The 23,911-nt window shown below is 34.1% G+C and overlaps 2 protein-coding genes across 8 annotated transcripts in view; one reads left to right on the forward strand and one right to left on the reverse strand.

The window, feature by feature from the left end:
• The window catches only part of LOC145671234 (uncharacterized), a 193,557-nt gene that overhangs the window by 146,485 nt on the left and 23,161 nt on the right, over nt 1-23,911 (forward strand). The window lies entirely within an intron of this gene.
• Nucleotides 2,660-23,911, reverse strand: part of Vps13D (vacuolar protein sorting 13D) — a 571,041-nt gene continuing 549,789 nt past the window's right edge. For all 6 annotated transcript variants that reach the window (XM_081740126.1, XM_081740128.1, XM_081740131.1 and 3 more), the window contains 5 exons: nt 22,523-22,635; nt 13,395-13,535; nt 11,316-11,444; nt 10,634-10,799; nt 2,660-3,096 (listed from right to left, as the gene is read on the reverse strand). In XM_081740126.1, the coding sequence (XP_081596252.1) occupies nt 3,010-3,096; nt 10,634-10,799; nt 11,316-11,444; nt 13,395-13,535; nt 22,523-22,635 (636 nt within the window). In that variant the 3' untranslated portion in view covers nt 2,660-3,009. The remainder of the gene's footprint in view (nt 3,097-10,633; nt 10,800-11,315; nt 11,445-13,394; nt 13,536-22,522; nt 22,636-23,911) is intronic.

Consider the following 23,911-nt stretch of genomic DNA (forward strand, 5'->3'; position numbering starts at 1 on the left):
CAGTAGACTCACTGACTAGTACTTTACGAGGGATTTTAGCTCTACAGATAGAGAAAAAAAAAAAAAAAAAAAAAAAAGAACCCCATTCGTCCAATAGATCCTTAATGTGACGCTTGACTTTACTGTAAGTTTGATGTTGCTGGTGATGATTTCACTGTAACGACATAAATATTTGAGGCAGAAATCATGACTATTGTACGATAGATCACTCTTGAATTTCCTCCTGATCTAATGGAGCAGAACTTAAAATGAGGAAAACTTGTGTTTCTGAAGCTCTAATGAAGTTTGCCCTTCTAATAGTCTTTGAATAAATAGTATAATGATCTCAAAACCTCATTTACAACCAGGTCTGATGTGCGCAGTATTGCAAGCTCCATTCACAGTATGTAACGAGCATGTTCCTATTTCCAAGAGCTGTGGACCATCACTATATTCTCTACTCAGAAAGCTCCACAAGTCCCTGAGAAATTTTAATTGAGGCCATCGAAACAAACTTCTAGCAACTTAGAAGAATTGAGACTTTTTTTCTTGATAGTGTTTATAAATGCATTTAGAAAATCTTGGACAATGGAATGACCAAATAATGACATGAAATCTCACATCGACAGTACTTTTTTTATTGTCCCAGAAACGAGCTACTAAGTCCATCTGAGAGATACTGTTTAGGCTTTCGTCCAGAGACAATGCGAAGTAGTCACACTTGCGAGGTCATGAAGTAATAATGTTTGATAGTTATACGAACCCAATCTACAAGTGGTAATGTAACTTATTTTGTTTTTGTGTAACTGGATTTTTAAAGCAATTTTACAATCAAGAAACTTTAACGGAAACAATTCGATAGCACTAGTTTGGGTTCTGACAAACAAATGGGTATGCCTTATTTGAGGTTCAAATGAGTTGTAACCTTATTTGAGGTTCAAATACTTTCAGTTTTCGTCATTTGATCTTTGATTATGTGTTTGTTCAACACACCACTAATTTCTGATGGGCATTGTCTTTTGTCCGTAACGACAGGTTTAGATGATGTGCCAGCCACCTGTTCCGTAGAAACAGAAGATTTGGTACTACCATTACATGAAAACCGTAAAATACTGGAACTTGAACAGTGTGCATTAACAGCTATTTATACTTTATTTTCTCATAAGACTTCAACGAGCCAGCTTCCATGGTAGAAATATCAAATTTAGTTTTACATAGTCTGCTTCACACCTTAAATAGATGTTTAACTTTGACAGCCCATTTCCAGTGATCTTTCCACGATTTTAGAAATGTAGTGGATAGTTTCAAATATCTAGGATCGATATTAACAGACGAAAATCATATTTACGGAGAAATTAAATGTCGACTAAAAGCAGGGAACTCGTGTTACTATACGGTTCAAAATCTCTTGTCGTCGCGAATTCTGTCGAGGAACTTGAAGCTTAAAATATATAAAACGATAATCATGCCTGTTGTTCTGTATGGCTGCGAAACATGGTCACTTACTCTGAGGGAACAACATAGACTGAAAGTATTTGAGAACAAGATCCTGAGACGAATATTCGGACCCAAGAGGAACGGGAATGGGGAATGGCGGAAATTTCATAACGAGGAACTACATAATTTATACGGTTTACCCAACATTGTTAGGGTCGTCAAGTCTAGGAGGCTTAGGTGGGCGGGTCATGTAGCTAGAATGGAAGAAAGTAGAAACGCTTTCAAAGTCTTGACTGGAAGACCAATCGGAAAACGACCATTAGGAAGACCTAGGCGCAGATGGGAGGACAATATTAAGATGGATCTCGCAGAGATTGGAATACAAAGTAGAAACTGGGTGCAGTTAGCTAAGGATAGAAGTCAGTGGAGAGCTTTTGTCAACGCGGCATTGAACCTCCAGGTTCCATAGGCCATAGAGTTAGTTAGTTAGTTTTGCTTTCTCTCAGTTTGAAATATGGGAAAGTCAATATCGCTATTACTATACTTTCATCAACATATGTAAATCAAATGAGAAAAAAGCTTCCTATACTACATGGGATGTACCTGTAACAAAAGGTGTGTTTCAGATTGCCACATAAAACTCCCTCATAGAAATTTCACTTGAAGATCTTTCAGGCCTGTAGGAACTTTGTAACAAGAAAAAGTAAAGAAATAAGACAAAAAGAAATTTGTAATAAGTAAGTGGAAACAGTGACAGACACAGCTCAGGTTATCTTCGTGATCCCCATCCACGAACTCTCAAAATATAAGCCCCTAAGGAAAGTGAAAAGGGTAACTGAGAAAGATCCAGGTTTCTGATTAAATTTCAGGCTTTTTCCAAGTACAAAAGTAAATTCCAAGCTAATTCCAAATTTTCAGGTTTTCCAAATCAGTAAACGCCCTGTTATATAGGGTGGCCAAAATAAAACTGACCCAGAAAATGTTTATAATTCTGACACGAAATTTATAGGAGAATTGCTCTTGACAGATTATGTTGGAAATGGCTATTGACATCGATGCAGCGCTGCTCGATTCATCAAACTAGGAGACACGTGTAGCTGTCTGAGGGATGGGTGGAATAACCGGACCAGTTTTATTTGCCGGCCCAGAACATTTATTTTGGTCCCCATACCCTATATTAAATTTTATTTTAGTGCCAATTCTCATATAACCATTTCTTACAAGAAGGGAAGAGAGACAGAAATCAATTTCTGAAGAGTTTATTTACATTTAAGTCACACTTTACATATTCGTGTTCAAATGTCATTTTGATTAGAAAAATAAGTACAATATGTGTGTTTCTATTCCTTACAGCAACAAATTTACGTTATTACATACAAACAATAACAATCAGAATTAAAATATCTGAGTAATCAAGCACTTATAAACATATCACAGTAACTTCAATCGATTTTACAAAACTTGCGAAGAAAAATTTGCTACTTGAATTGTCAATACTGCTAGCACCAATTATAGGAATGTACAGACTCTATACTGCTACACAAAATTAAATAAAAAATGTAGAAACACCGCGTATGATATTTGTTCAACATTTCAGTCTTCGGAAAAATTATCTTGGCCTAACAACGTATGGCGACGTTCTTCATACATTCTTTTGGCATAATTTACTTGCTGGGAGACCTGTAAAAAAAAAAGAAAAAATGACCTCTAATCAGAAATAATGGCTGATTTTACGTGCTATCTTTACAAATTCTAAATAGGAAAAGGACAGGAACCTTTAAACAAGCACGTAAAAAAATATTTCCCTTTATGAATTCCTTTCTCGAATGAACTCATTTTTCTATAGCAATATGTTAATTCTTTAGGGGACTACTCAGAATATTGCAAGTTTTTGTACAGCCAATATCAGAGTTCTATTTATCTGGACATTCTGAGCTTTAGAAAGCTCAAGGACACCAATACTTTAAATTTAAAATAAATAAATGAAACCTAAGTCAAAATACTGTATTATATAAATGATAACTAAGAAAACTCTAGGAGTACTAAGTAATTAATAAAGGTTTCTTAAAGTGCGCCATAGTTATTTTTGGGGTATAGCACCAGAAAATTCACTGAAGAACTGAACTAGCTTAGTTATTTATACAATTAACAAAATTGTTTAAATGACTGACAGATAAAATGTTTCATGTGCTTATACCCAAAGTTCAGCATTAAAAGATTTCTCATCAAAGGAAATTAATCGTATTCCTTTTTTTTTCTTTGTTAAATACAGACTTATAAAGATCTCAATGAAATAAATTGAGTGGTTCCTGGTGGCCAAATTTATTCGAGATACAATGTCTTAATTATATCTCGAGTAAAATAAATATTTTAAACTACGTTTTAATTATTGATGATTTCAATATTTTAAAAATTAACTGTATTAACAATGAAATGCTTCCTAGTATACCTTATTACTCTTAAATTAAATTCCAGATTCTTTCGACCTTCTTTGATAATATGAATTTAAGTGTTAATTCTTCAACTTCAGATTTAGACTAGGTTATATCTAATGTTAGTATTGTGTCCAATAAACATTACGAAAATGTGGTAAAACTTGGCTTATAATCCTCTTGAAATTGAAGTTATTCTTCAAAATGGTTTGAAATAATATGAAGTTCCTGAGCGATTTCAATTTGTAAAAGGAGATTACTAAGCTCTTTATTGTCAGGTTGTTGAAGTAGATTTGTCTATTTTGCAATATTTTGAAAGCAATATTTTGCTAGAGCTGATATAAATTTAGTATTCCAAAAATTTACAGGATGTCTGAGTGCTGACTATGAGAAATAATATTACTATGACAAGGTCAAAAAATTCCAAATATTCTTTATGGTATTCGAAACACCTTATTTCTTTGTTAAGGGCACAGAATTCAGCCCATAAGAAATATAAAACTACTTTCTCAGAATGTGATTACACTACATTCTCTAGTTGTCGAAGAGCCTTTAAGGCTAAACTAAATGAAAAGTTAATTTATTATCAGAAAATTGAAAATTATTTAGGTAATGGTCCTGACAAATTCTGGAAGTATATAAACGGAGTTCTTAATAATGTAACATCTGGTATTATTAAAGATAATGTTTTGATAACTGATTGTAGACTATTGGATGATTCTTTCGCTGAATATTTTGCTTCAGTTTTTCAAAAATTTCCTGATAATGATGTAGAAGTATTAATCTCTTCTAATTATTTTTCAGCCGCGAAATCACCTGTAATTACTATCGAATATGTGTCAGACGTTATTAAATCTATAAAGGTTAAATCTGCCTGTGTCATCGATGGCATTCGTGCTTTTATAATCAAAGGAATAGCTGAGGTCATTGCTCCTGTTTTAGCTTCTTTATTTAATTGGAGCCTTAATGTTAATACATATCCTGATATTTAGAAAACTGTTGCTGCAACACCAATTCCTAAAACAGGGAGGCAGTATCAGTGATTTCAGACTTATTTCTGTAATGAATGTTATACCTAAAATTTTTGAGATATATACACTCGAAGATTGATATTAAGCAACATGTTTTTCTGAATGATATATCTATAGTAATTAATTTATCAAATCTAATACATAACGTGCTCCCTGTGGTTCATAATGGTGATCAAGTTGATGTGATTTACTTGGACTTTGTAAAGGCACTTGATAAACTGCTTCACCATATATTATTAAGTAAACTGATGAAATTCTATCTACCATGTTAGATAAATACGAAAGATGCCAATTAAGTATACAACAGCAAATTTTTGGTAATATATCAAGAAAATACTTTGTAGAAGTAGAGTACCTCAGGACTCAAAATTGAGGCCCTTACTGTTTTTCTTCTTCATTAATGATATATTTGAGAATATCACTTGCAATTATTTGTTGTATGCGCATGATATTAAAATTTTTATCCTATTTTAACAACTAGTCTGAAATAAATTCCCTACCTTTGAATTTGTCTAAAACTCAAGAGATATTTTCTCTAGAATATTAGTAATCCTCAAATTCGATATGTAAATTATGTGAACGATTTACGAATTACATTGAATACGAAACTATTGTTTTATAAACATCTTCAGATCATAACATCTGAAGTTAAGAGAAATTTAGCACTCATTAAACGGTTGTGTAGAAATTTTAACTTAATTAATACATGAAAAGTTCTTTATCTATGTAATGTGGTCTCATCTTGAATATGCAACTGTTATTTGGCATTGTGAACCAAAATATTTTGCTAACTATTAAATCTATTCAGAATAATTTTCTTGTGTGGCTAAAATGGAAATTCAAGCAATATGATAATATGAGCTTAAGTGATATACGCGAGGATTTAAGCTTATTAATCCTTTGTGACAGACGCAGTCCTTTTGATTTGAAATTCTTACATAATACACTACATGGAGATTCTCATTTACATGGTTTTATTTCGTTAAAAGTTATTTACTATAGAACCAGAAAATTTACTCATTTTGTCTGAACTAGGCTATTTTCTAAATCTTCTATTTATAGCTATACTGAGACAGCTAATAAATTCCATTCTATTTTAGATCTATTCCAATCTAAATTTTCAACCATTCGTTCTATTCCAATCTAAATTTGAATTGTTAGTTTCGTTTGGATGGATGCCTTTAATTTGCGTATATATCTTCTTTCATCTGTATTAGTGTTTGTCCTTTTATATATACATATTTTGTTTTCTATGTATATGCATTTTTCTTTACTAATGTGTTGCATTTTACATTTATCCTTTTTTTACCATTACACATACTACATATTTGTCTTTTATTTTTTATATTCATTTATCACTGATGTAGCATGTTTTCTTTATTATTATTATTTTAGGTATAAACTGTCTATGTTATAATTATCATATAACGCATTTTATTGTACTCTGTACTATTATTGGCACACTTGTGGCTGTCAATCTATTATTGTCAATAAACTGCTTAAATAATAATAATAATAATAATAATTAGTGATGATGCACATTGAAGAAGCGAGCGAGCTTTTTAAGTTTGTATTTATTTATTTTTTATTTGACATTTACATCGCCTTATCGTTAATCAATTATGATCCCAACCGTCAGCAGTAATTCTTTGTCTTTCAAGAAAACACAAGCTTTCCTTAATACAACTCAGAATTATTATCATCATTATTATTGACGGCAGTTACCTATAAACATGACCTTAATGTTGGAGTAAATTTACTCTTTGGCTTTTGAGTGATGTAAACCCCAAGCAATAGAATTCATTGGGAAGCGTGAAAGACAGTATATGCAATGTTCCATGAAAACAGATTTTTTTAAAAGAAGCGATAACATTAAAATGAGATAAGTTCACCCTTTTTCTCTGAGTAATTTTAATTTACAAAAATTGCAATACGTGCGTACTATCAAGCTAAACAGATTGCTGCCCATAAAATTCTGACTTTTTCACAAATTTCTGAAATTTTTGCAAATCTCATTTTTAAATCGATGGGAGATAAAATTCACTCTCTCATGATTCACCCACTTCAATGTCAAGCAGTGAAAATGATTATGAAGCCTAAGAAAAACATATGCCATACTCCACCAAAATCGAATATCTTTTTTAAGATCATCGTGGAATATTTTTATGAGAAGTGGCATACTGCGGGGCCTCATTCTTCACTGATTTCAACCCGAAGCAGTAAGGATTTTGGGAAAGATCGTGTGTTCCTGTTTCGCAGAAAGCGGTTCAAACTGTTTTTTCACGTAAATTGATTCCAACGTAATTTTGTGATGACATATTTAAATTATAAATAGCAAACAAACTATTTCATAAATTACTGAGAGAGTCAAGATGGCTGGTATATCAGCACGCCATAGTGTGAAAGAAACGAAAAGATAGCGATGGATGGAACATTTAAATTTGTCCACGTCTATTTTTGTAGTTATATACATTGCACGGAAAGTATTTCGGACATTTTTTCCACTCTTCTTCTGCTTATTGCAAAGCAAAAGTTACTGAGTTAATGACGTAAGAATGAAAGTAATGCGAATATGGGAGAAAGCGGGATAACCCCGAGAAACTAAATTTATTTATAACTCGATTCTCTTGGTGTTTATTTACATAAAGCCAATATCGCACACCCACGGCTTGAACGCAGTAACTTAGGCCCGATGAACCTGTTCTATCAACTACGCCACCGAGTTCATGCTTTAGTATCAACATACAAAATATTTCAAACCTGCAATCTGGCATATGATCGATCCCTAGAATCAGATTCTTTCATTCTATGCAACACGTAATGATGACCTGTAAGAAGGAACCTACTTGCTTCCTTAGTTTCAAAACCTAAGGATTTGGGCGAAAAACAAGATATAAAATAACAACATAGGAACATAACGGAGATTAGATTTTCTTGACAGTGAAGGTATGAAGATGTTGAATTTAAAACACGAATTATACATCATGAAACTTCGTTACTTCCCAGCGTACTGGAAATATATTATTAATATGATTTTACGATAATTTGAATCAGAAATCTTGATCATCACTTTTTTTCTTGTATTCCACTCCACTGCGAACAGCTAAATAAACAAATCTAGTCTTTGTTACACACTTTTGAAGAAGATGACTACAAAGAGTGTCCCAATGGAGGTATACTCTCCAACGCAAAGAAGTTTCGTGGCCCTCTCTCAAAAGCTGCATTCCAGTTAGAAAAAAAAATTACACGTTTTGTTTGCAAAAATATTCTTTCGTAAACTTCAAACATTTCGTATTGGCATTGAAAAAGCATACAAAAATTTGGCTCAAAGAATAACTAAAGGGAGAGAAATTGAAGCTTTATTCGACCTCATGTACCAGAAATATTGTTCGCAAATTGCTGAATCATTTTTAATGCCAGAATAATCTTAAATTAAGAATAAACAATATGTTTTAAACTTATGAGAAGAACCATCATAACGAAACTATTATAAATGTGAAATTAGTTCGGCTATCCACTGAGTCTGACTCCCTGCATATCCTGATATGCAACTTACCAGTTATTTTCGTAAACTCATAAGGACTTCCGAAATAAACTTTTTTACTACTGAAATAAATTACAATGAAAACATACAAGCTCACACACGAGCAAGAGTATTTCAAAATTCTTTTATTTTGTGAATAGCTACCCTCACTTAAAGCAGAACATGAAACTCAGATGAAACCAAAACAAGTGGGAACGAGAAAGAAAAAAAGTTAGAATTATGCGAGCAGGGCTCATAGTGGTCTGGTCTCTTGTAAATAGTTGAAAAGTGACCAAAAGCACACGAAAAAGTGACCAAAATCTCATCATGCCCCTTTTTTCCATTCTCAATTTCTCTATCACCTCTCTCTTTGTTTGTTATTTTGTTTCATCTTTTCTTCTTTACTTCCTCTTTTTGAGCTTTCTCCTTTCTTAGGTTGGAGCTCCTCCGTGGCTAAGCGGTTAGCGTACGCGCCTTTGGCGTGGGAGACCCGGGTTCGATTCCCGGCGGGAGCTCATGTGGTTCGGATTCCACGTTAATCAGTAGGTCCACGTCTCATATAGCCTCGCTGCTGAAAGGGACGCTAAACTAAAAAAATCAATCAATCAAATCCTTTCTTAGGTTATCTAAGTATGCTTTGTAGTTACGGTAAGCAGACTTAGCAGATGTAAGAAGCTTCTGAGTAAGTGGAACAAGTTCTGGTCTATTTCTCAATTTCTTCATTATTCCAGACATTATATTTAACTTAGCATTGAGAGTTCTCAAAGCCACGAAATATTCAAATTCATCACCTACTCGTAAGAAGAACGTACAAGAAGCATAACACAAAACGAACATGATGAACCACACAAACACACACACACAACAATGAGCGGAGAGTTAACTTTTACGAGAGAAAACTATAAGACTATCATCATAGAAGAAAGAATAGACACAGAAGGGTTCTCAACCCCACCTTGAGAGCTTAAGCATCCACCAACCATTAACTGTGCTTTAGAAAGAATAAAAGGCTGAAGTGAGAATAAAGCTGACTGTTTCACATGTGGCAGCGAGTACTGAAGCTTTCAGAAGAGTAATTAGTAACAAATTTCTGACTTTTTCCATTTATTTTTACATTTTTCTTAGAAAAGTGCCAATGCAAAACATAAATCACACGAAAAAGTCATTTTAACTCCCTAAAAAGTAACTTTTAGTGAAAAATTTGAAAAAAAGTAACTTTTAGTGACCAACTTGAAAAAGTAACTTTTAGTTGAAAAAGTGACTCGCTATGAGCCCTGTGCGAGCGTCGGAAATAAATTTCTCATTGGATCATTGATCCAACTGCATTTTGTGGACGATTCATCAAAACGATATTCCACTATACAAGCGAAAGCAAAAGATAACGTGCACAACTATAGAAGTTTGTTACACATCATTTGTGGAGAACACATATGTTTCTAAGTCTAAAGCTGCCCATTAGAGAAAAAGCACTCAACCGCATCTGAAACTGTGTTATAGTGCGTCCAGTAAGAGAACGTCTCTGACAGCTCGCAGTGACATTGCCACTACTTGCGTGTCATGATTTTTTTCGGTGCAACTGTAGTGGCATTTAATTAATGGTATAAGACAGAGTGATCGTGGTTGGAAACACTGGTATCAAAGTAGGGGCTGCAATGTCCCACCGCATGTGGTAAGAAACGTCAGAGACCATCTCTTGTTGGCCGTGCTATTTTCCTTTGAAGTTCTCATTATTTGCAAATCGAAATTCCCTCACTTTAGCAGAATTCTCTGATTTTTCGCTGACTGGTTTTCTAAGTTTGCTGCCACCCTGTAAAAATACTAAATAAACATTGAAAAGAGTATATTTTTCATATAAGTTCTGAAAACTAACGAGAGGAAATTTTAAAAGCTACGAAAATTAAACAAAGGTCACGGAAAGGTAAACAAATAAATAGGAGAAAATAAAATATACATGTGACTGAAAAATTAGCTAAAATATAACAATAACAGAAACACGTAACAAAGAAGACATTAAAGAAAAGTTAATCATTCCAAAAAACAAAACTGAGAACACGATCATTAAAGACCATTATCCCCTAAAATCTCACGAAGATTTTTAGGCAGTTCTAAACGAACTCTCAGGTCTGAATACTCTGAACATAATATCATATTTATTCGAAATATACAGAACGGAAGTGTTTTGCTAAAAAGTGGGGAGTAGAAGACATAAGAAAAATCTTATTTTCTCTTACCCAATTTGAAACACTCTCACTGTCACATCGCACTCTGGGTCTTTTGACAGCTTCTCCAATAGGTGCATTCACAGTGTCTGTTTTCACAGTTAGTTCTATATAATGACGTGTTTCGTGTAACGGACTGTTTTCTACTTCGGCTATATGGCGACAGTATTGTAATTCACTGGAAAAAATACAACACTTGCTAAGTTTCTTTAAAGTAATGTATGTAATAAGTATGAAAAACGATTTTATCGTTAAAATCAAATAGATATAAACACAAAGACACACAAGATATGAACATTCGAACTAAAAACAAGCATGGCTTACGAGGAAGTTGATATTAATAATTACTTGGAATAAACATTACTTCATATACAAAAACATTTCTTGATTGAGATTTTTCATGATCTACTATAACAACAAAATTATAACGTAAGACCCCACAATTAAAGTGGAATCTGAACTGCCTCTAAGAAGGGTTATAACCAACAACTACAAGCACCGAAAATACACACGGCTACAGTACGTCATTTATACGGGATACTGAAAATTCGCACCCTATATGTTGTATAAAACTACTTTAATTTTTAGATTCAAGAAACATTACTGAAATTATACATATAACGCAAGAGCACCTATAAATGAGCAAATAATTTACAATCGTAAACATATGCATGCGTATTATGTACAAACATACCCTAAATGTACTTCCATCACAATTGTATAATTGGCTGTACCACCATGGCTAAACACCCGAACACTCTCGCTTGAGATTAAAATTCTCAAGTCGTCTGCGCCACTTCGCAAATCTTCATATGCAACGAATCTAGAAATAAAATATTTTGCATGGAAATTAAGAACTCAAAAGTCATATTGGAACTTGCCTTTGTAATCACATCAATATTAAGTTTTATAATAGATGTGCTGCTAATTAAACAACTTAAAAATCCTTGCTTACTTAGTTAAAAAGTGTTTTCCTTTTTTTCCCCTTAAACTTTAAACATGTATATTATTATGCACATAACATGGCAATTTTCTGCAGTATGCAGTTAGTGAAAACATATATTCATTTATTCCACATAAAAGTATCTAAATAATTAGAAATAATTATATTTTGAATTATAAACTAACCAACATAGAATACGCATATTGTATTAACTGACTATAAATCATACATATTATTCTACCGATTAAGTCACGAATTTTACACAAACTATTTCCAACAAGCACTAAGGTTTTTTTTTTTTTTTTTTAATTTGTTGCTTTCTTTTTAATGTAAGCAACTAAATATATTCTCAATTGAACCAATTTCAGGAGGTCATTTCTCGATATAATTAACTGATTCCGATATACTTAAAAATACTAAAATGTGCATAGTTATTCGTTTACCACATAGACGCGTGTATAACGCATACGAGAGACCAGAATTGGAATTTCGATGAGAGTTCATGTCGTTTGCTTTTCATGTTATGGTCCACTCAGTGAGTTTTGGGAAGAGCATTCAAATGTTCGTGATGATGAAGGTAACAGAAGGCATAGTGTTCAGACGAACGACTGGTGAAAAGTGTTAACGAGAAAGTGCAATCCGATCACCAGTTCACAATAACTAAACTCGCCAAAGAACTTCCAGATATGTCTGCGAAAATAGTGCATCAAATCGTGATTGGCAAGCTGGGTTATCACAAACTGTGTGCGAGGTGGATGCCAAAAAAGGTGACAGACACTAACAAAGAGGAAACAATGACAGCTGCACGTGATTTTTCGGCCCACTAAGGGGAGTGGGGTAAGAAAGACTTCTTTTCTTACATACTGACGGGGATGAAACATGGATATCGTATGCCATTGGAGAACGAAGCAGCTGTCAATGCTATAGCGGCTCTCTAGTTCTCCTAAAGCGAAGAAATACAAACATCAGTTAACAAAATCATGTCAATCGTGTTTTAGGATCAAAAGGGTGTGATTCTTGTGGAATTCTTAATTACAGAACGAACAATTACAGCAAATGTGTATTGCCAAATACTACACAACGCTCCACATACAAAGCTGCTCCTATTGTTGAGACAATTCAAATTTTTCGATGGGAACTATTCAATCATTGCCCTTACAGCCCTGACTTCGCCTTCGGCGATTTTTTTCTTTTTCTTCGTCCGAAAAAGTAGCTTGCATCGAAGGATTTGAACAACGGCGTAGTCTCAGGACATCAGTTTTGGGCTGGCTGCACTCTCAGGCGGTACATTTTCACAAAGAGGGTGTACAGAAGCTTATGCCACGCTACCAAAAGTTTCTGGAGGTTCATGGTGAATACGCCGAAAAATAGCCAAAGTATGTATTTCCATATCAATCATAATAAATTTCTTTTCCTATAATTTTCTTTTTTTTTAAATATCGGCCTTTTTTGTTGTGTTTGTTTGTTTGACATATGCCTCATATTAATAATTAGGGAACGATAGGGATGGACATTAAATTAAATAAATGCTTTCATTTTCGGTTTGCGTTCAATTCCACAAAAATATCTGGATAAAGGTGCAGCAAAATAGCACTTTTTACATCCACTTTTCCTATTCTCATTCACCGTAAATGCAACTGCTGCAGAAAAAATATCTAAATCTCCAAAAATAAAATATCCAATGAAAATTAATACTAGATACAGTGATTCTCAATACATACATTATCTAACCTATGACACAGGGAGGATAAATTATCTAACCTATGACACAGGGAGGATAATTTTAGTGCTTAACTTTAAAAAAAAAAAAAAATCTTTAGTGACACTTACAATTCACTGTACTTCCTATCATTCATTTCATAAAGAAACTGTTGGCCCTGACTCTGCTTCTTGGAGTAGTGTGGCATCAATCCACCCGGTCCTACAGCACAGCGAGAAGGTCGAAGTCTATTTGGACAAATATGACTTGAACTGAAATGGAATTAATAACACATGTAATTTATAAGATAAACTTAATACATTTAGCAGATTTGTATGAGAACAAAGTAGTAATGCTCCAAAAAGCTATCACAGTTCTTTTTTCGTTTGTGTGATTTTCTAAATTTCACATATATATCAAATTGCGTCAGCTTGCTTGTACCTACTCAAATCAAGCACAATCAGTTCCCACTATCTCAGCATCACCAACGTCTGATTCTTCACCCTCGCTAGACGATCCAAAATGCTGCTCAGAGTCATTATCACAAAGGTATCGTCAGTCTCATCTAAATTATTGAAAATTCAAGGGTTTTTAACTTTTCATGGCAAATTCTTTTGATATTGGCCAAGCAGCCGCCAAGAACAAGTTCTTGTGCCAAGCAGCCAAAATCTAACGGTACATTTCTGACACAGATGCATGTTACAAACTACCTCCTGGTGTCAAAGTTGTTTTGTTCATGATGTAATTTCTATAGAATTGTCTTACACTAGCTTTGAATGGATGACTGATGCACACATCCAAAGCTGCAACACACAATTTTCTCGTAAATTTAGTAGTGTGGCCTATATTCGAGATTTACTTTTTCTATAATTTCGTGTCAAAAGTTTAGGTGCGGCCTATATTCGCGCGCACCCTATATTCGCGCAAATACGGTATTTATTGATTTTTAAAAGGCATGTGATTCGGTTAGGAGGGAAACATTCTACGACTTTCTTACAGAATTTGGAATATCGATAAAGATAGTTAAATTAATTAAACTGTGTTTAAATGAATCCCAAAAGTCAAGTTCGAGTAGGAAAATTCTTGTCCACGGGCTTCCACATCAAGAATGGTCTGAAACAAGAAGATGCGTTGTCACATTATTATTCAACTTTGTTCTGGAGTACGCTATAAGGAGAATCAAAGATAGCCAGCAAGAACTACAGTTGAATAGTATTCACCAGGTTATGGCTTATGCTGATGATGTAAATCTAATAGGGGATGATATGAGAAGAACAGAAAGAAATGCAGAGGTATTGTTAAACGCTTCCAGCGACTTTGGTTTAGAAGTAAACGCAGAGAAAATTAAGTACATGAAAGTTCATCGGGATCGTAATACTACTACAATTATCGATGCGTCGAAATATCAAATAATACTTTCGATAAAGTGGATACTTTCAAATATCAAAGATCAATAATAACAGGCCAAAATCATATCCACGAAAATATAAAACTAATACCGAAATATACCCCACTGAACTTTTCATTATGACATTAACAAGACGACAGTACATATTATGATTAATGAGACATAACCTAAAATGTTCAGTAATTATACACTTTTAATTTCATAAATATATTAGCTCCATTATCGACCTGAAAAGAATAACATGCTTCTCACAGTTTCCAATGTTCTCCCTTATTTGTTAATCTGAGTTAATACTTTATTTTTTTTAAATAATTATCTGAACCAAAGGCGCCCATCTTTAAAGGTCGAAATGAAATGAAATGAAATCTGAGTTTTACGTCCCACGGTTATGCCGGTTAGGCTAAAGGAGATGATGATGATGAGTAATGAATGAAATAGTGGAATGAATAAAGTGGGAGGAAACGGAAGAACCCCGAGGAAACCCACGCACACGGTGTTTGTCCACCACAAAGTTCACTTGGCGGGGGCTGGGATCGAACCCGGGACCCCAAACACCAGAGGTGAACGATCTATCACTGAGCCACCGTAGCCCTCTTTAAAGGTCGAGAAAGGCAAAAGAGCTGGGAACTGAATGGTAACATTAATCAATCTATAATAATAATAATAATAATAATAATAATAATAATAATAATAATAATAATAATAATAATAATAATAATAATAATAATAATAATAATAATAATAATAATAATAATAATAATAATAATAATAATAATAATAATAATAATAATAATAATAATAATAATAATAATAATAATAATAATAATAATAATAATAATAATAATAATAATAATAATAATAATAATAATAATAATAATAATAATAATAATTATTATTATTATTATTATTATTATTATTATTATTATTATTATTATTATTATTATTATTATTTATTTATTTATTTATTTATTTATTTATTGTAGATGATAAAGACCACAGCCGAGGCCAAAATGGTCATATATACAATAATATACAATAAAATGTTACGAGAAAAATACAAACAAGACAAGAAGAAATTAAAAATACATCGTCATCACGACCAAATACAAAAATAAAATAAATAAAAATTTTACACAAGTTTGATACAAACTAAATTATAAAATAAAATTACAACATAATCTCGATTCAATAACTATTAAATTAAACAAGATGTATTATTAAGAATTTAAATATATTGAATGTAATAAAAATAAACAAATTATCAAAAGATTTATAATAATACACATGGACAAATATAAACAATGTAGATAAAAGAAATACAATGAAAATTCAATAGGCAATATACCAAACCATGGTGAATTTTGTATATTTATTAAATAAAACATTCCAAATATTGTTTTTTAAGTATTGTAAAATTCGGATCAAAGAAATCAATTTGAAGAGATTTTTTATTTATATTGTCAACACTAGTAAATAGTGGAGAACCAACCAATTGATTATTACATAATATGGAACGGTAAATCCTAGACTTATACAGGGGAACTTTGATATATAAATATTCAATTAAATTCACTCTAGCATGTATTATATCATGAATAAATTTGATTTGCCTTAAATTTCGCTGAACTTCAAGAACTACTAAATCCAGTTTAGCAAGAATCTCCCTATTAGTCATATCGTATAATTTAAATTTATATTTTAACCAAGCCAAGAAAGAAATCTGGACTGACTCCAGAGCTTGGGTGATACTAGTAAGATTGCGGTTCCAGATTAAACTAGCAAATTCCAAATGGGATCGAACATATGCACAATGTAAGATTTTACATGTTGCAATGTCTTTAAAATCTCTAGCAAACCATTTGATGAGTCCCAGATTCCTTCTAGCCTTGGAAACCATGGTAGAAACATGATGATCAAATAGTAACTTAGAATCCATCATAACACCCAAGTCTTTGTTGATTGAAATAGGTTGAATTGTATGCTGATTTATTGAGTATGAAAAATACGATATATTCGTTTTCCTAGAGAACGATATAATTTTTATTTTTAATAATAATAATAATAATAATAATAATAATAATAATAATAATAATAATAATAATAATAATAATAATAATAATAATAATAATAATAATAATACCTTTTCCCTCGAAAATAAGACCGGGTATTCTATTAATGTTTCTGCCCAAAAGACATTACGATTTAATGATTTACAAAAGTACAAATATATATATATGCGTTTATTGTGCGTAAGTAATCCAATCCGACTCCTGCAACCATTGGGGCATCTTTTCGAAGTAGGGCTTACGAGCAATCTGAAAAATTACACTAGGGCTTATTTTCTGGTTGTTTGGTTTTGAGGGAAACACGATAATAGGAAGAAAAATGCTTACAACTTTCTAAAGACAGTACCATGTATAACTTCGTTTCGGGCCTTTGGTATCTGTTGAGTATATGATTACTTAAAGGGCTCCTTCATGGTTAAGCGGTTAGCGTACATGCCTTTGGCGTAGGAAACCCGGGTTCGATTCCCGGCCGAAACTCATGTGGTTCGGATTCCACGTTAATTAGTAGGTCCCGTGTCATACAGCCTCGCTGCTGACAGAGACATTAAACTCCAAATCAACTCAACTATTATGTAAATAAGTTATACGCAACTTAATTTAAAGATTTACTACTCAACAGCCTAAAATAGAGTTCCCTTTACTTGCAATGTATAAAATTATAACAATCAAATATGTGCTGTGAACTTGCCAAATTCAGATATTATTACAAACTGTTTTTTTAAAAAATATGATTGTATCAGAATATTTGACAACTCGAAGAAAACGCATAGTTCAGTGCAATTACGGTAAAAATTGACCAAACCTAGACATTTAAAATGAAAAGATGAAACCTGTTGGAATATGTTCTACGTACCGGTCTTATTACTCTACAAGAAATCCCAAAAAATCCAGTTGCGAGTTTTCTGCCATTTTGAATAAATAGTCCGCCATCTTGGATTTCTCATATGCACTTACTTTATGCTACATAACTTCTAAACTAATTAACGTAGAAGTAACATTCTTTCTTTATTATACTTCTAATATTATAGGCAATGTAACAATTTAGTATCACTTTTCTCCGAGTAACCATTTTTGCATAACTTTAGGATAAAGTGAAAAATTGTGATCTGTATTAGGGGGCATAGTCTTTTCATTGCCTCATACAACTTAACAGAGTAGAAATATGAAAAAAGTGCCCGAATAAAAGTTGTTGGAAATTTTATGAGTTTTAAAACGATGTATATATTGTCACTATATACAGTGTCAAAGATACACAATGAAGCTTCAAACGTCATCGGATTGCGCACAATTTATGTAGAAACATATGAATGAATCATTTAACATGAAGAAAAAGATATTTAGTGATTTGAGACGGCTTTTCATTGCAATTTCCGGTAAGTATCAACAGGTTTGGAAGTCCGGCTAGTTTAATAAATGATTCGTAATTAGTGGCGTTGCCAGGGTGCGCAAGAACCCTGAAAGTAGACTTTCACACTATCTGTCTGTGTGCAGGCCTATGTGTCCATTGAAATTAGTGTTTGAAATAATCGTTAAAAAAAAAAACATGAAATCTATTGAAATATGTTTTGCTGATGTTGTTATCCCACAAAAAATCTAGTTGCGGGTTTTCCGCCTTTTTTTTAATAAATAACCCTAGTCAAGTGCAATTACGACAAAAATCGATCAAGATTTTTTTAAAAGAAAAAGATTAAACCTGTTAGAATACGTTCTATGTATTGATGTTATACTAAAACAGTCCCAACACTCTAGTTGGTTTTCCGCCATTTTTACGGCCAATTATATGAGCAATATGTGAAGTATATTGCAAAATACTATGGTAAAATGGTAAATAATATGTTGTATTTGATGGTTATGATAGTGGACCTACCTTACAGAATATAGAACACTGAACAAGAACAAAGATACCACGAATACTCGTAATAGGTGAGGATACCATCCACGTTCGTTTATCTCAACAGGAATTTCTTTCTAACGCAAATAACAAATCCGAAGTGATATCACTTCTGACGAAATATCTCGGAAAAATCTGGTTGTACTGTACATAAATCACCTGGAGATGCAGACATATTAATTGTGCCAATCGCAACAAATCTTGCAACATCTGGCTCGTCAGTAATAGTGGGAGAAATTAAGATATTTTAGTTCTGATGGTAGCACTTGTAACGGCTGAAAATTACATATTTATTATAAGATATACAACTGCAGTGCATTGGGAAACTTCGGAGAGCATTGGGAAATATGGTGAACTGCATTTTATTTCTGCATGCCTTCACTGGTTGTGATGCAACTTCTGTTCCACACAGTAAAGGGAAGAAAGTTACGTACAAAATACTAGAAAAATGAAGAACTGCGTCCAGAAATTGATGTTTTCAACAACCAACATCGTCTGCTCATGATGTGGCAGCTGCTGGAGGAAAATGTTCTAGCGTTATACAAATGTGCAGATCTAGATCTAATCTAGATCTAATCTAGATCTAGAAAGGTAATCTAGATTCTGCAAGATTCTACATGTACAAAAAGATTGTATCCAAGCAACGCATTAGTGACACTTTCAACTTAGCAGCACTACCTCCAACAACAGCTGCTGCAAATCAGTATAATCTCCGTGTGTTCCATCAAGTTCAGCAGTGGAAAAATCAAGAGAGACTCCAACTGAATGGGGATGGAGAATTTGTGATAATTGCCTTCTTTCTGAACAACCTGCTCCAGATGATTTGTTAAAGTATATAGCATGCAACTGTCAGGCGAACTGCGGAAATAATTGTGGGTGCTTTTGAAGAGTGCTAGATTTACATCATTTTATGGGCAGTGTAGTGGACACGGATGGTAACAGCACTATTTTAATTGAAGATGCAGATGAAGGATGTGATGATGAAGCTGTCACCAAAACCAACTTTTTTGAGAAGGAAATTAACGAAAACTGTGAACATTCAACTGCAAAACGCCATCGAAAAAAGTAAATCTCAAAGTACACTAGTATATTTAGAACTTTTGTTTAATTTCATCTACCATCACAAGGCTTTTTACGATGCCATATACACTAATCAGCTATGGAATTAGAGACAGCAGGACAGTTGCAGAAACCGCCCTGCAGAGGCTCCACCAGTGCATGTAAGTAAAACGCATCGCGAGGGTACTGCTACTTGTCATCTGTATCAGTGCAGTGTGTGATGGGCAAGACGAAGGACCTGAGTGAACTTCAACGTGGTCAAATCGTAGGGGCCAGACGACTAGGTGGCTCGATGTCGGAAGTGTCTGCGGCGCTCGGATATTCAAAGACTTTCAAGGGTGTATCGTGAGTACCTGGTTTCCAGTAAAACCGCACCTACCCGGGAAAACTGCCGCGGTCAGGGGAGTGTCGACGACAGTGGCAGACGTCGAATTGCCCGCATTGTAACAGCCGATAGACGGGCCACAGTGCGTCAAATCGCGGAGAGGTTCAATGCAAAACAACAACGCCGTGCCAGCAGTCACACAACTCGAATCCACCTGCTTGCCATGGGGTACAGAAGCCATCGGCCCACTCGAGTATCCCTTCTAAGAGCACAGCATAGGAAACAACGTCTAGCATGGGTAAAGAAACACCGCCAATGGACCTTGGAAATGTGGGAAAAAGGTTGCCCAGACAGATGAGTCACGTTTCACATGCCGATGGACCGGTAGGGGTGCGTCGCCAATCGCATGATGCAATGGATGCATCGTGACAGCACAGAACTGTGCACACCCGTGATGGTGGTATTCTCATCTGGGGTATATTTACGTGGACTGCAATGGGTCCCGTGACAACACAGCCCCTCACGGGTAAACGCTACCGTGATCTTCTGGATGACCATGTCCTGTCATTTGCTCGGCTGCTACAAGGTGATGACCTCATCTTACAGCAGGACAATGCGCCGGCCCACATCTCTAGGATGGGATGGCAGCAAACTGGTTTGATGAGCACTCCTCTGATCTGGCAACACTTCCCTGACAATCACGGTCACCGGATCACAAACCGATCTAACACATTTGGGATGTCATGGAACGACGCCTTCGGCTGTGGACCCTCTTCCGACTAACCTGGGCTCTGTGGGAGACTTTGCAGCAGATATGGACTGAGATGCCACAACACTTCAGGCGCCTCGTGGAGTCCATGCCGCGGCGGGTAGCTACCGTTAGCAGCGAAAGGTGGTGCTATATGGTATTACGTAGGTGTTTACAATTGAACTGGTGATCAGTGTATATTGTCTTCCTATTTATAACTACAATACTTTTCAGTTTAGCAGCTTAGAAGATGCGCAGAATAATCCAACCACAATTATAAAAGCTAGTACGTATACGCACCTACTTAGTGAAAGTAAAAATCATGAAAAACGATATGATGGTATTTGCCGTAAATCGGATACTAAATGCATCTCAAATAATTCCGGTAAGTACATTTTCCTTAATTTTAAATAATTAATCCCTTGTTTGAATCACCATTTTTATTTTTTCCTAAAGTTATATTTTCAAGCACTAATAAATAAAGATTTAAGATACACTGAACTTCTGGTAATGCGGACAAAAATGATAACTTATTATATAACCTATAATATTAAAGTACAATAAAGAAAGACTGATATTTCTACATTTATTGGCTTAGAAGCTAAAAGGCAAAGAGTACGTGTTGGCGAAAATTTCAAGATGGGGTGCTGTTTATTAAAAATGGCGGAAAACCAGCAACTATTGTTTTGGGACAGTTTTGGTATAACATCAATATATAGAACATATTCTAACCGGTTTAATCTTTTTTTTTTTTTTTTTTTTTTAAGTGCTTCTTCGATTTTTGTCGTAATTGCACTGAACTAGGGCTCGGAGAAACCCGCAACTAGATTTTTTGCGGAATAACAACATCATTTCAATAGGTTTCATCTTCTTTTTAAAATGTTTATCTTAAACACTAATATCATTGGACACATAGGCCTATATACAGAAAGATAGTGTGAAAGTCTACTTTCAGGGTTTTTGCGCACCCCCTGGCGACGCCCTGTTTACGAACAATTTATTAAACTAGCCGGATTTCCAAACCTGTTGATACTTACCGGAAATTGCAATGAAAAGCCGTCTCAAATCACTAGATATCTTTTTCTTCATATTAAATGATTCATTATGTTTCTACATAAATTGTGCGCAATCCGATGACGTTTGAAGCTTTATTCTGTATCTCTGACATTGTATATAGTGAATATATACATTGTTTTAAAGCTTATAAAATTTTGAACAACTTTTATTCGAGCCCTTTTTTCATATTTCTACTCTGTTAAGTTGTATGAGGCAATGAAAAGACTATGCCCCCTAATACAGATCACAATTTTTCACTTTATCCTAAAGTTATGCAAAAATGGTTACTCGGAGAAAAGTGATACTAAATTGTTACATTGCCTATAATATTAGAAGTATAATAAAGAATGAAAGAACTCGCAACTGTATTTTTTGGGATGTTTTGCAGAGTAATAAGACCAGTACGTAGAACATATTCCAACAGGTTTCATCTTTTCATTTTAAATGTCTACCTCAAACGCTAATTTCACTGGACTAGTAAGGATATGCCGCTGAGCATCATTTTGAATTTGTAATTATTTTTGTGTAATTAATTGTATTGTAATAAAGTAGAATATTTTTCTTTTCAAGCTATTATGCAATCTAACTACATAGAGATATAGTGCGATTAATTGCACCACACAAGACGTTATACACATTATAGATTTAGAGAAAAGTGATTCAGTACCAATGGTTCTACTTTCTTATTATACAAAAATATACCTACCTACGACTGGAATCTCTGATGGCACTTGCAGCTTCAGATGCTAGATCCAATACTCCTACAACCGGTTTCGTTACGGTCCCCACAAGTCCTTTTCCTAAACCAGTTACAACTCCCTGAAAATAAAAGGTTTTTTTTTTTTTTTTTTTTTTTTTTGTTTCACACTGAATAGATAACTTATTGAAAGCAAAAATAATTAAGTTTCCATTGTAGTTTAGTTCATTATTACTGATAATTTTACAAGAGATTTCTGGTGCTATTTGAGTTGCATATATTATCTTATGATCTCATCTTATAATATAAAACTATCCTAGGATTTGTTCACACCATTACAAAATTGCTTCGTAACAGCATGGGATCGATTGAACAAAAACAGATAGTAAGAGATAGTGACGGTGGTTTTTGAAATCGATTCAGCATCTCCACTCATAACACACTACTAAAACCAAGAGTGGTAGAAATTTAGTTGTACTTCCGGTTTCAACATTATCGTCAAAGATCAAAAAGGGTAAGATAGAATCAATTCAGCGTCCCAACAAGTCCAACGCTGCTAATTTTCCATTCAAATCAGAAGTGCCAGAAATCAACCATTTCCTGTTTCATCGTTGATCACACTGACAAAATCGGTAACAGACAGCGAGGCTGCGTGGGTTTTTCCCGAAGTAGTCTCTCCCCGTCGTGGGTTTTGGCCGAAAGTCACGGGCTTGAGTCTAAAGTTGAACTTCATTGATTTATCTGAATCGAAAACAAATTGAGTGACTGAAAGTAGTTATCTTTTGTCAGATTGCTCCTCTATCAAGTTACTGTTTGATTAATTTCATAATCCTTAATTATAAATATCTCAATGTGTTCCTAATAAACAAAAAGGATATCATGTTTTAAATCGATGTAACTATTGGCAGTTAATTACTGAAAAACTGTTTTAAAAAAACAAAGAAAATGAAATGAAATCTTTGTTTTACGTCCTACGGTTATTCCGGCTAGGCTAAAGGAGACGATGATAATGAGAAATGAATGAAGTGGTGGAATGAAGAAAGTGGGAGAAAACGGGAGAACCCTGAGAAAACCCACGCACATAGTGTTTGTCTACCAGACAGTTCACTTGGCGTGAGCTGGGATCGAACCAAGGACCTCCTGGACCAGAGGTGAACGCTCTACCACTGAGCCACCCCGGCCCCAAAAACAAGGAAAATATCTCATAAAAGGGAATAGGATATTGAAGTTCCCTTTAAATTCGACGGACAGCCGTTCGACCAATTAGAGATAAGAATTTGTTTACATTTTTCAGTTTTGGAGAATCAAAAACAAGCGTTTCTTTACGTCTTTCAGGTGGGTCTACCATGTAACCTAGTAACATTCACTTTTCTATAAATTATCCTGATACTTGAATTC

This window comes from Thermobia domestica, chromosome 15 (genome assembly GCF_964235325.1).
Source record: "Thermobia domestica chromosome 15, izTheDome1.hap1.1, whole genome shotgun sequence".
Lineage (NCBI taxonomy): Eukaryota > Metazoa > Arthropoda > Insecta > Zygentoma > Lepismatidae > Thermobia > Thermobia domestica.